Raw genomic sequence first — 14401 nt, 5'->3', positions numbered from 1 at the left:
AATAAATTCCTTTTGTTGTTTAAACCAATTTGTGTTTAATTTTTCCATCTCCTGTTCTTATAACAAAATAGCTTGACCCAACCCTATCAGTTATGCAGGGGATTGGGAAAGGCAAGTTCATGTTTCAAGTGGGAAATAATTCTTTGAGAACGTGATCGATCTCAATAATACTAAACGCAACTAGATAATTTAGAGGTACAAAGAAACAAATGGCAGGACTAGAGCACTTTGCAATTACAACCAAAAACATAAGCAAGGAAGGAAAAACAGAGGTCAGTTCTGATACTGAATTACTTTATCTTCTTTTCTAAGGAATTTTAATCACTTATTAATTTTTTTCAATTTTTTCTTGAAAACAGTAACTATTCTTCTTTGAAATAGCCATAGGCAATGCTTGAAAATCTCAAGTGAACTCCTTTTGAATTATTCATGAGAAAATCTCTATAGATACCCAGAATTAGGGTATCTGTCTCCATAACTTAAAAATAGCTCACTGCATTTTGCTAGAAAGAAAAACTGTTTGAACTGAAACCAGATTTGAAAAATATCACCTCATTTTTCTTCCCACAAATCAGATTTGCTGGAGAAAGCTGGGGAAAAATAGAACTGTAATAAAACATTTGATTCTTTCTTTTTGTATGTTTATACATGGGTTTCTTACCTGTTAGAGATTGTAAGTAATTAGAAAGCAGGCAACTGTCTACTCAACTAGGCTGAACATTTTTCTAGCACAATACCACAACATGTGGGCAAATACCACTAGTAGTAGATGTTATCTTAACTCTGGGCTGTGAGACAAAAACCTTCCATGTAAATCAGCTCTCTCTTACTCCTCTGCTCATGCTTTTCTTTGTCTTAAGGAACGCAAATTTCCCAAGTTTGTATCCAAAGAAATGGAAAACATGTACATTGAAGAGTTGAAGTCCTCTGTCAATTTGCTCATGGCCAACTTGGAGAGCATGCCGGTGTCCAAAGGCGGCGAGTTCAAGCTTCAGAAACTCAAACGCAGCCACAATGCTTCCATCATCGACATGGGCGAGGAGAGCGAAAACCAGCTCTCCAAGTCGGACGTCGTGCTGTCTTTCTCCTTGGAGGTAAGAAGCCCTAAACCCTTGAAAGTTTCCTGGCACAGCAAGCGGGACATGGATGATTAGATTCATCACAGTCAGCCTGTTTTCCCTCTTCCGCTCCAGGAGCAGTTATTAAAATAACAGATTGCTAAGCATGGGTCAGCTAATCAGCAAGCGATTCCCCATCTCCGGGAGCCCAGACTTGGTTGTAAGGAAATGCAATCTCAGGAACCACCTACTGAGTTTAAACTAGTATTATCAAGGTGTTTCTATTTTCCCCTGTCTTAAAATGGTGCTCAAGGATTTTGTAAAGATCTTACGCAATGTAGGAAGTCTTAGATGTTGACAACCTGCACTGCAGATGTGATGGAATCCTTCTGGTCTCATTTTCGTGGGAAGTTGTCAATTTTCTTTCCCGTCATCTCTCCTGTTTGGCTGCACAGTAGAGAGTCCCTTGGTGTGGTGGAGACTTTGTTAGTAGATCTCAACACTCAAAGTAAGAACCCAGTATTTGGGCCAGTATTTTGACAGAATGCTCTGCAGGTCAATAAATTTGTCTATAAGTTCTACTGACATGTTGTGTTTATCATACATACAATTTAAGACGGTGGTTCTGATCTACCTGCATCCAAATTACCTAGGAAGCTGGTTAAATCTGAGATTCCTGGGTACCATCCAGACCTACTGAACCAGAACCTCTCAGGGTTCAGCCATTTCAGAAAACAGTTTCCCAAAAAGTTCAACATAAAACAATTATGTGACCCAGCAACTTCACTCCTAGGTATCTAACCAAGAGAAATGAAAACAGAGGTCCCCACAAAGATTTGCTCACAGATGTTCATAGCAGCGTTATTCTTAATAGCAAAAATGCCCATCAAATGGTGAATGACTAGACAGAATGTATACAGAAGTATGCAAAAGATTACTGTACAACCAAAGGAGTACATGCTATGACATGGACAAACCTCAAAAAATATTATACCGAGTGAAAGAAACCAGACACAAGAGACCACATATTGTATAATTCCATTTATACAAAATGTCCAGAAAAGATACATCTATAGAATCAGAAAACAGTGGTTTACTCTGGCAGAGGGTAGGAATTGGCCATGAGAGATCTTATTAAGGGAGATGAAAGTGTTCTAAAACTAATTTGTGATGGTCATACAACTGAGAAATTTACCAAAAATCATGAAATGGTATGCTTGATATGGGTTGATTATATGCTCTGTAAAACATGCCTTAATAAAATTGTCAAGAAAAAAAGCAAAAGAATTTCTAGGCGAGTAGAGCCCTGGACTTCATTTTAATGAGCTACCCAGTTATTTCTCATATACTCTAAAGTTTGAGAACCACTAATAACTTATTAAAGCTCAAGATGGCACAAGGATTTTATAATGACCCTATATTTGGGGAGACAAGAGAACAGATCAGATTTCTGTAGATTTAATTAGAATTTGTAAAGACTAAATTAATTTTCTAGAATATCATTAAGGCTTGCTAATTTGTTTTTCTGTGCTCAGTTTGAATTGAGATAGTCATGTTACAGTGTTTTCACATGTATTTTGAGTCAGGAGAGCAATATTCAATTAAATATAGAGCTCTTGGTTTGTGAAAAAATCGTCAGTGTAATTTCACAGAAGCTTTCTTTTTTTAATACTGCCACCTGAGGGACTGAATGCGTTTTCTTAGGTGTCTTTGAATTTGATTATTGCCTATTAGAGGTGCCAATTTATTGCCTACTGCCTCTTGTCTTCCTAAAGAAAGGGAGAAAAGCAGCTTATTGATTTTCGTGAAGATTTTGAATTTTGTAATTCTTTATGAGCACTCAATATTATCCAGCTGATTATATGAAATTTCAGTGTAGGCAAATCTGATCACACTCCCCTGTGTATATGATTCAAACAGGCTGTTTTGAATTAGTTAAGTTGGATTTTAAATTTGGGTCCCAGTGAGATCATGTCTGACAAAATGGGAAACTGAGCCTGAAAAATGCATGAGAAAAGGTCAGAGGAGGGGTTTTGGAGGGTTGCTAGAAAATGCAGTAGGTTCAGGTGGCTCAAGCAGCAGGTGGGGAGCACCCAAGCAGAGGAAGAGGAACCCCTGGGCTTGTGTCTTTATTGTGGCCCGGGGTGGGGGAGTCGAGTATGAGTTAGTTTAAAGCAAACAGGCATGAAAAGGGAAAGGGACTGGGGGGTCCAAGGGCAGTGGGGATGGGTAGATTATCATCTGGGACCACCTGTGGGTACTAGGTGAGGCGGTGGAGGGGTGGGGGGTGACCAGTGGATGTGGGTTTGAGCTCTGGGGAGTCCTGGCCCCAGGGGGGGGGAAACACTGTTTATTCACTAGGCCAAAGGTCATCACCGAGGCCAGTGGCTTGGCCAAGGTTAGATGGATGCCGATGCAGCACACGAAACATTTTGATAGTTTGGGCACAGCCTTTAAATTGTAAATACAAGTACACAATGAAATGCCCTAGGGTTTCCAAATAATTTTTAATTAGAACAGCAAATTGCACATCATACTCAAACTGCCAGCAAAAATCATTGTCTATTTATGAATGTTTTTTTGTTTTGTTTTGTTTTTGTTTTTGTGGAGGAGGGCCACAGAGAAGGGAAGCAAAAGAGGAAGAGGGCTGTCATCTCACCAGGGCCAGGATTTGCATTCGCAAATTGGTGCAAGACTGAGTTTATGTCATTGTGGAATTGCAGGGCTGGAAAAGAGAGTGAAGAGCAGTTAACTTTGCATCAAGGAGACTTGAGAGCCAGGATGCCTAGGGCAGAGCCTTGAGCTGGTGGGCAGTGCTCTGATGAAAAGCAACGGGCAGTTGTAGAATGCTCCCATGTTCCCGGTAGTTTGCTGACATTATCTCAGTCTTCACAATAATCTTTTGAGGCATCTGCAGATGTGGAACCAAGCTTCAGAGAGGTTAAGAAACCTGCGTAAGATTAGACAGCTAGTAAAGATGTGGATTCAGTAACTGACCTCAGAGTTTGTTTTTTTAAAAACTCTAAAACGTGTACTCTTTCCACACAGCATCCAGTTTGTTTCTTTTTGTATGACTCTTCCCAGTGTAAAAATTTCCAATTACGTACATCGTCTTATTTGATTCTCACATAGTTAGAGAGAAAGATAGGACATATCATTACCCCCACTTTACAGATGGGAAAACTGATGTGCAAGTGATTTGAAAGGAACAAAGCCTCCAGTTGAAATCATTTGCCCAATATTGCATGGCTAGGACAATGGTTCTCAAAGTGTGGGCCCTGGACCAGCAGCAAAGCACAACCAGGGAAATGGTTAGAAATCCAAGGCCTCAAGCTCAGCAACCCCCACTCCCCCCAAACCTACTCAGTCAGAAACTCGGGGGAGAGACCAGCAAGCTGTGTTTTGACAAGCCCTCTAGGTGATTCTAATTCACACTAAAGGGTAAGAACCACTGGGCAATTAAGTAACAGAACTGTGACTTACAAATCCTGGTTCACTTCCTTGAATCAAATCCATTAAGGAAATAACTCTTTTTCATTCCTGTGTGTCAACATCACCTCTTTAAGGAGTACAACTGAATGATTTGTTCATATACCTTGCTCATGGCAGATCTCTGATCTAGGTCATTTGTTTCAGATTTTTAAATCAATCCTCCCCCACCCCCAGTCGGTGACAGAGCATCATACCCCTGGATGATTAGAAGAGCAGATAATTGTGTGCAGTTTGGGGTAGAGATGGAAAGTGCTAGGAATTGTAAGTGACATATCTTAGTCCATCTTGACACCAGCGTTTTCCCTCCTTCTAGACCAGAGACTACGTGGCTGCAGACATGTTCAGTTTTGTCCCAAAACTGTCGGCCTGAAAAAAGTTTGTGTCGTTGATTTCCCGCATTTGGATTATTGGTCAACGTTTCAAAATCAGATTTCTGAGTTGATTTTGATTCAGATTTTCAACATCCAGTAGGAAACATTGGAGTATCTGGAAATCTGGACTGGGGCAAGATAAGGCAACAATGGGTGGCAACTGAGTAGTGACTCCTTTTTCTAGCTGGAGTTTGTGCTTTTCCAGTTTGCCACAGACCCCACAACTCCTTATTGCATCTCTAATACTAATGCTGAATGGTACTTGCCTTTTATCTTAGTACTAGCACTGTCACTTACTTTATGGTAAAGAGAAAAGTGGATACATTCTTGGGCCTCTGCCTCTGCCAAATGCTGAATCAAAACTTAGACTATTTTTCAGGAAATAGGGGAGAGCCTCTTTCTTTGTGGAAATTAAAAAATGATCATATATATTTAACACAGAATAGAGTACCCCATACTACCTTACCTGTATGGCCCCTGTGAGTATTTGAATTAGTAAGCTTTGTCTTTCCATCTGGGAGGCAGTAAGCTACACGATGAGGAATTGCATCTTCATGCTAGACTAGTTGCAGCATGACAGGTAGATATCTGCTAGAAGCCTCCAGATACCTGTTGGCTTTCCTTGTAATTTCTTCTCATCTAGATACTTTCCTCCAGGTGATGCTACACATGGGCTTTGGTAATAACCTCTACTACATGTGATTCTGTTTCTAGGTGGTGATCATGGAAGTCCAAGGCCTCAAATCCTTGGCTCCAAATCGCATTGTGTATTGCACAATGGAGGTGGAAGGAGGAGAGAAACTACAGACTGACCAAGCCGAGGCTTCTAAACCAACGTAAGTTATGTTTCCCCATGGTTCATCTTCCGGAAGATTGTTCTCGTTGGCTCTATTTTGGCCAACTCCAAGGCCTGGTTTCCTCAGAAGGTCCTAGAAGACATAAACCTGTTTATTTTTCAAGCAAGAAGACTTGAGTCTATTTTATGTGGCAACTATAACAAGGATTCCAATTCCTTCAAAGCAGAAAATGGAAGGGAATTAAAGAAATAGTCTCCTTTCTGGAGGCATTATGTATTCATCTTAGAGAGTTTAGCCACACATTCCATCCTGAAATATGACATGCAGAAGAATTTGATATAAATTTGTTTTATTATGTTTTATAAGTAATATTTGGTGTATAGGATAAGCAATTTTTTCAAAACCTTTCTCTATTTGTCACATTTATGAATATATCAACAAAGCAATATGTTAACTTGGACGTAATACATTAATTCATTATCAATACATATTTATCAAATGCCCTGTGTGTGTGTGTATAAGGTGCTGTGTTGCACAGTGGAAAGAAAAATAATCACTGGCATAGCAGAGCTTACAGTGGATGCATCAGACAATCACAGAAACATATAATTACAAATAGTTATAAATGCTGAGAAGGAAGTGGTTCTTGGAGAGCAGAAAGAAGCAGGACCTGAAGCAACTTGTGGCATCAGAATGAGAGTAGGACTTCCTTGGGACACATGTGACATTTGAGCTGAGATTATAAAAGTTGAACTGGGGCATGGGGGTAGAGAGAGCATTCCAGGCAGTTTGAACAGCTTATGCCAAGACCCTGGGGTAAGCAAGGGCAAGGAGGAAGTAAAAGAAAGCCAATGGGGCTGGAGGGCAGAGAGCAAGGGGGCGTGGTGCTCCAAGCTGCTACGGAAGCAGGCAGGGGCTAGACCATGCAGGGCCTTGTTAGGGAGGCATGAAAAGACACGATTAGATACATACTTTGAAAAGATCATTCTGGCTGCAAGTGGAGCGGGGCAGAGTCAGTTCTGGAAAGCAGTTAGGGGACCCTTACAATGGTCCACAGGGGAGAGAATGGTGAATTCATTTGGGTTAATGGGCCCTCGGGTCTCAAAGATTCTCAAGTTCACTTCCTCGCTCCTCTCCCTACCCTGTGCCTCTCTCCTTTCGTTTTCTATCCCAGTTAAGCCAGCCGAGACTAATAAGTGTCTTCTCGTTGTTGTTAATTCATAAGAGAGTCCTAAAAAGGGTAAGCCCTAACAGCAACACACTGCCTCTTGGCTCCCAGAGCCTTATGAGCTGTTTGGCAGAACACAAATAACTTACCAGGATGTTCAAACAAAATAGTTCCAAGAAAGCACTGAATGTTTCCAGGACTAGAGAAAACTCTAAGGGCATTGTTTGCCTTCAGGTGGTTCTTTGCATGAATAGGCCAAGGCCTCAGATGCTCGGAGCTGGGTGAAATTAAGGAGAATGTGCCGGTGTGGGAAGAAATGGAAACCAACGTAGCTTGTCGCACACCATCCTTCCTTTCTTTGCTTACATATTTTTTTCAAAGTGATAATGAATGCTGATTCTTTTTTACTGCCATTAGTGAAATCCCAATTTCTCCCCAGCAATGACCTTGAGCTGATCATTATCAGTGCTATTATGTTATGTTGCACTATTTAGATGTGCTTTTTAAAGAAGTGTAATTGATGGGAGAAGAACCTATTTTGTGTTTCGGCCAGCTTTTAAGATTTTGGTCCCAGTAGAGTACACAGAGGATGGAAGGAGAAAGCTCTGATTATTCTAATAGTCTATTGTTTCATGTGCGCTCTTATAATCAAAACAGAATTCATACTACTTTATTGGATTTAAAGGTTTCAGTTGCCAGGGTAAATGATGAGTTGATTTTCATGTGCTTATGAATGCTTGAAACAGAGTTTCAGATTAAAAATAAATTTGAAATGCTTGGGTCTGTTTACTTGAAATACTCATATTTCATATACATATTTATTCGTTGTATCCATATACGAAATATATCACTGAAACATTTTGCTTTTCTAGCCAGAAGCATATTTTGTTGATTCCTCTTCCGTCAGTTAGACGGTATTATCAAAACCCCATAGCAGGTTGGTTTATTTTTAAATACACTAAGAATGCAGCTTTTATGAGTAGGGTCAAGTCAAATAATTGGTAGTGGCTACCTGGAGTGCTGTGTTAAAAAGGATTCTGAGGCCAAATCTGTATTCAGAGAAAAATAGGGCCATGACCAACTAGTGATGTTTGCCTGGGGGAGGAAGTGACAGGTCCCCTGAATTTGCCATTCCTGTAGTATCCCGAAGAGATACACCCTGAGCTTGAAATGAACCAACACTCATGTTTCTTTCTGTTTCTTTCTTTATCCCTTTTGTATAAATCCCCCTGTAACAGCTGCTTATCTTCCTTCTAAACCCACCGTTCTTTTTCCAATACTCTTCTTTACTTTTTTCTTTGTCATAATTCAGTTCTGATAGTTTTCCTCTGTCTCCAGTTCTATCAGGTAGGATGAATGAGCTTCTTTTGTGCAGGTCCATTTTTTTCCTGCCTCCCTAGTTTTGACTTATTCAGAATCCTTTCCATCATTTCTTTTCTTTGAAGCTTTTATTTCTTCTCCTTTTCCTCCCCCCTTCTACTTACATTTCTCCCATTATTCATCTCCAGTTGTCATCCCTCCTACTTGATTTTGATTGTCCCAAAAAGTGTTCTTTTGGGGGTTATCTTTATCTATCCTTATAATTCCACTTCATCATCTGATAAGTTTAGCCCTTTTCCTCTCCTATTTGTCTTCTGAATATTGTCTTTGACTATTCCTATAGCCATCTGATGCCTACAGTTTTTATTTTCTAAAACCAAAATCCCATCCAAGCCTGTTCTGTTCATTACTCATGAATTCCATTTTTGCTGCTACCAAGTGTTCCACTGTGGAAACTGGAAGGCTAACATCTTGCCCTGTGGTGTATCTACATGGAATTTAGCATTTCTTTTTTTTCAAGTGCCGTCACCAATCAAGGAAGACATGACATAATCCAGTTTGTCAGGGCATGTTCTTTGGAATGCCAACATGGAAAATACTCCAAGAAAAACAAGGAGGGTTTGGGAAGGAGTAACCTGGTTATCTAAGTTTAGGAGATGCAATAATCATATCTTTCTGAATTATTCACAGTGTACAATAGCATTTTAAAGGCTCTAAGATTTCCAACGTTAAGTAAGCCTGTTTAACTTTGGTTATCCCTGAGTTTCTCAAACTCATTTCAACTGATACCCATTAACATCTATTGGAAATGTTGGTCTCTGCTGGCCAGAGCCAATGATGAAGGTTCCGAGTTCTCCCTCACCTCCTTTATAAATGCCGTCTCTTCACTTACAACCAGGGCCCTGACCAGCATGGGCATTTTATCACTTGCATAATGCAGGAATGTTGTGCTCATGAGTTAAATATACTTTCTGGTTGGAAAAAGTTGGTATGTGTGAGGCAGGTGCAGCAGAATCTTTTATACTGTCCACTAAATTGAGCCCCCACCCCATCATTTTGTTATGATATTTGCTGTATGTGAGTTATTTCGAAGCAGGCTATATGATGTCTCTAAATTCTCTTGTCCTCCTCTCCTGGGTTTTTAACTGGGAAAACCTGGAGAATACACAGCCAAAAGTTTTCAAGAGATGTATTTATTTTAAAACATAACCTTCATTTGTAAGATGTTATTTCTGTTCATGATGGAAAGCCAAAATGGTGGTGAGGCAGAAGGAATTGAAATCCTGTTAATAGATGAGCAATCTCAGGAAGGAATGGAAATGGAGATGGGAAATCCTTTGTGGATTCAAGAACCCAGCTGTGTTTTTCCACCTCCTTTGAAATACCACAGACAGTTTTCTTGAATTAAGGCAGTGTGTTTCAAAGCGTAGACCTCTTACCTCTGCTGATAACAGAGACTATGTTAGGTATTACCAACACATGGCATTGAGAATCAATAAAACACATGGTGAAAAGGTACCCCTTTTCCATTTATTTTTCAGTTTTTCTTACCAGATCAAGAAGACAGTTTCTATTTGAGGCTAGTAGGTCTTTAACACCTCCACAGCCTTGGGCTCAGAGCCTTCTGCAGGCTCTGAAAACAACAGCATTTTTAGATTTCATTGTGTTTGCCTTCCATTCGTGGCTGGTGTTGCTGCTTTGTCTTTTGCAGCATTGACATAAGATTTCCTTTTAAAAGCAATATACTGACATTTAAAATGTGAATTGATTTAAATAGAAAATAGTCAGTAAATAATGGCACAGATGGTACCTGAATATTAGCAAAACATAATCAAGAAAGATCTTGTGTTGGTATGTGGAAATGGCAAAGTTTGGGAAGATGGTATGCAAATTACTGTAATTTGGAAAATTGATATAAGGAAATTTGACAAATCTGTAAGGAGAAGATACACTCCAAAATCACTATCCTTCTCAGTAAATCTGTTCAGCCACCTTCACTCTAAGGCACTTTCCAGAGAAAACCTGCACTAAGAATTAAGTATCGTAGCATTTAAATAATTTTGCTAAGAAGAAAGGCAGTTTGAGTTAGCAACCCAATATTGTGCTAACATTTGAAATTATATTCTGCTGAATTGAAACCAAGGATGCCACTTGGCATTTGATCACTTTACAAGTTTGTTACTCCCTGACAAGCCATGGGCTTCATAACATATGGATTTCATTATTGCTGTGATTTAGAAAACACAAACTGGTTCCTGCCATTTTCTGAGGGAAGGAGAAAATAAAACGCACTAAGTGGGAGATCTTACCATAGCGCTAGCATTTGTAAATGGTACCGTATTTGATGAGACCATATTTGGGGTGGGAATGGGGAGTGAGAAGCGCAATGATTTCTAGATCATCTTTCTTCTGTGAAATATGTTCTTTTCCCTAATGGTACAGCTTCGAATGGGTCAGACTTACTTTGCCCAGATTATTCACAGGAATTGAATGCTATTAAATCACCCCCACATCAAGTCATTTACAAAGTCGGGAAAGGAAGTGGCGCCCTCCAATTCCTGACTTCATGTATCGGCTTCCTAACAGCACTTCCTTCCTCAATTTAACCAAAAATGTTTTCAGTGTAATGGGCCTTGGGGTGGTTTATATGGAAACAGAATTCTCTCTTGCAGGGCTCCTTTGAAATTTAAATGTGAGTGCATGCTGTGGAAGATTAGACACTTGCATTCCCTGGACAAGCGTGCGTGGAGTGCTTTCCTTGTGTCTGATATCACACTGGTCAGGGGCTGCAGCCATGAACCGCATTGATCAGGCCCTGGCCGCCTGGTATGCACATTCTAGAAAAGGATATCACTAATAAACAAACAGACATGATAATAACAGATTATAGCACATGCTCTGAAGGAAAAGAAAATGAGCAGCCCTCTGTGGTAGAAAGAAGTGAGGTGGCGGCTGCCCTAGTGGCATCTTGGACCAGGTTGACTTGACACCTGAAGGAAGAGAAGGTTCCCGGCATTGGAAAAGGCAGGGAGAGAATCTTGCAGGCAGAGGGAATAGCAAGTGCAAAGACTCTGAGGTGGGAAGGGGCTTGATGTGTTCCTGGCACAGAAAAGAGAGCAGTGTGCTTTAGAGGTTTCTGAAAGAAGGGGAATGAAAAGCAAGGCAGGTCAGGCAACACAGGGCCTTGTAAGCCAGGAAAGGACCCTGAACTTTATTCCTAGACTGTGGAGAATCCATTGGAGGATTTTAAGCCCTGGTTGGATTTACATCTTGAAACCGAAGGAGTAAACTTGGAATCACAGTTATATTGCTCAGCAAATATTTTTGAGCACATACATCTTGCCAGGCACTAGTGTTAGAGTAGTGAATAAAGTGAATAAAATAGATGTAGCCCTTGAAGTTCTAGACTCATGGAGAAAAGCTGACTGGAAAAAACAAATGCCTGGGCACGTAGAGTGATAAGTTCTCTGTAGCTTTTGAGAACTTCAGAAGCCACCATGTGGAAAGGATGTGAGGCCTCCTGAAAACCAGCTCTGTCCCTCTCTACCTTTCTCAACATTCCATGCTCAAGTTCAAAGTCCAGGAGCAGTTTATTAGTACTGAATGGGAACTTGGGTACCATTTCTCTTGTTTTTCCTTCCTCAGGAAAAGCTTAGCTCTTAGCATCTTTTGAAGACAAATTAAATTAAATCCTAAATGGTATAGGCCAGCATTTACTGAGAAATTCAATTTTGCTAGGCTCCCACAAGATGTGTGGGTTGGTAGGAAACAAAATTATAATCACAATTTGGGATGCTCCAAGATTGTCTTGCCGTCCAGATCAGAAAGCTCGTTTCAGAAGCCCCAATGTTTACTTCAGGCCAATTTGTGTTTGCTTGAAAGCTGGTGTGGGAACACAGGCTGGTTGATTAAACAACAAACAGTAGGGTAGATGGTGGAAAAGAATGGGGGGCTTGAAAACACGCTTTGGAGAGGGGGGACCGAGTACTGCTCCCAACCCCATCAAGAATTTACTAACTTGCTTTATATAGTTACCAAGCCTTTCCAGTCTCATCAGGTCCCAATAAGTGGTACCCCTTCTCCCTCAACACTTCTGTAATTCTTTCATCTGGCTGGTGCAGAGAAGAGCCAGAGTGACAGAACCTAAGCAGACTTTTCAGGAATTATAACTCCTAGCTGGGTGAAATGTGCAGAGTTGGTATGAGTTCCTGAATTGGATAGTTGAGCAATGGCTGGAGTTTGGCATTTAGATATTGATGCTTCATCAAAATGTGAAAAATTCATGAAAGTTCTGATTTCATGAGTAGTCCAACCTTGAGTACTATGAAACAGGATGTACTTTTCAAAATAGCCCTTTAAGAATGAAGTAACTAGTAAGTCCATTTTTCTTTCTGGTTCACCTCCTCTGATGCTTTGCCTGAGAAGATTACCTGTTTACCTACTTGTATCTAATGCTGGAGTAAAGAGAACTGGACTGATTATCCATCACTGTTTAGTGGAAATTCAATTCAGTACCTTTCTCCCCAGAAGTGGAAAACCACTATACCGGTTGTTCAGTGATCGTGAAGAATATAGAACAGGATGTCATAGAATTACTGACATAATGATGGGATGCAGTCCAGAAACTAAATCCTCACTAATCAGAATGCAGGAGAGACTGGCTATAGATGAGTCAGTGCATAGCAGCAGTAATACAGTGTTATGGACAAAAGCACAGAATCAGGAGGCAGAATCCTGGGTCCAGATCTCGGCTGCAAAATTTTGGGCAGATTGCTTAATTCTTTGTGCCTCATTTCCACATTCTTGTGAAGATTAAATGAATGAACATCTGGAAAATACTTAAAGCAGTACCTGTCACATAGTAACCACCATATAATTACTGACTGTCATCATAGCTTCATTCCTGCTTGGCGGTGGGGAAGACGGAAAAAAAAAAAAAGTGGCCTGGATCTGAAAGAGTAATCATTAACATTAATTCAACACTTGGTGTTATGCTAAGTATGCTATGCTGAGTATTTCACAGTCATCATCTTATTTAATGCCACACAGAAACCTATGAGATAGGTACTATTGTTATTTCCATTTCACTAATGTAATACTGAGATTCAGAGAGGTTAAGTAACTTGGTCAAAGTTGCACAGATTAGTAGCTGAGCCAGGAGCTAAACCCAAAGCCTTTTAACCCATTCTGTTACCCTACCTTTCTGAAAGAAATCAGGCCGCTAAAAGAAGATATCTTACTGAACCTTGAATGCTAAGCAAAGCTCTCTAACAGGACTCATTTCCTTGCCATAAATTCAGTTGTTGTATAGATTAAATGGCTGTCCCTGTTCAAATGATGCTGAATGTGCTGAAGTGCTCACTCCAGCACAGGTGTTCAAGGCAGGCACCCAGCAGGTGTTATTAAACCAACATGTATCAGCGCTGTGAGGTGCTACCTGTGAGTCTGCAAAGATGAGCCAGACCAACGTGGAATATGACTCCCAGGGAGGAATGTAGACCCAGCAGTGTGGGATGGAGAACATCTTCTCAACCAAAAGGGGAATGTGAAAGGAAATGAAATAAGCTTCGGTGGCAGAGAGATTCCAAAAGGAGCCGAGAGGTTACTCTGGTGGGCACTCTTACACACAATACAGACATCCCTTTTTAGGTTCTAAAGAATTGGGGTAGCTGGTGGTAGATACCCGAAACTATCAAACTGCAACCCAGAACCCATGAATCTCGAAGACAATTGTATAAAAATGTAGCTTATGAGGGGTGACAATGGGATTGGGAAAGCCATAAGGACCACACTCCCCTTTGTCTAGTTAATGGATGGATGAGTAGAAAAATAGGGGAAGGAAACAAACAGACAAAGGTACCCAGTGTTCTTTTTTACTTTAATTGCTCTTTTTCACTTTAGTTATTATTCTTGTTAGTTTTGTGTGTGTGCTAATGAAGGTGTCAGGGATTGATTTAGGTGATGAATGTACAACTATGTAATGGTACTGTGAACAATCGAAAGTACGATTTGTTTTGTATGACTGCGTGGTATGTGAATATATCTCAGTAAAATGAAGATTTAAAAAAAAAAAAAAAAGATGAGCCAGACGACCCCTGCCCTTGAGGAGCTTCCAAAATCCCGGGAGAACCACTAACGATAATGATCATCATCATCATGGAAATCATTATCAATAACAACTGCAGCTACCATTTA

General features: G+C 40.3%; 1 protein-coding gene across 14 annotated transcripts in view; it reads left to right on the top strand.

The window, feature by feature from the left end:
- Nucleotides 1-14401, top strand: part of CADPS (calcium dependent secretion activator) — a 495698-nt gene that overhangs the window by 243829 nt on the left and 237468 nt on the right. For all 14 annotated transcript variants that reach the window (XM_037799564.1, XM_037799562.1, XM_037799591.1 and 11 more), the window contains exons 5-6: nucleotides 861-1094; nucleotides 5636-5757. In XM_037799564.1, the coding sequence (XP_037655492.1) occupies nucleotides 861-1094; nucleotides 5636-5757 (356 nt within the window). The remainder of the gene's footprint in view (nucleotides 1-860; nucleotides 1095-5635; nucleotides 5758-14401) is intronic.

The sequence above is a fragment of the Choloepus didactylus genome, chromosome 1 (assembly GCF_015220235.1).
Source record: "Choloepus didactylus isolate mChoDid1 chromosome 1, mChoDid1.pri, whole genome shotgun sequence".
NCBI classification, from domain to species: domain Eukaryota; kingdom Metazoa; phylum Chordata; class Mammalia; order Pilosa; family Megalonychidae; genus Choloepus; species Choloepus didactylus.
This window is presented reverse-complemented; position numbering and strand designations above follow the sequence as displayed.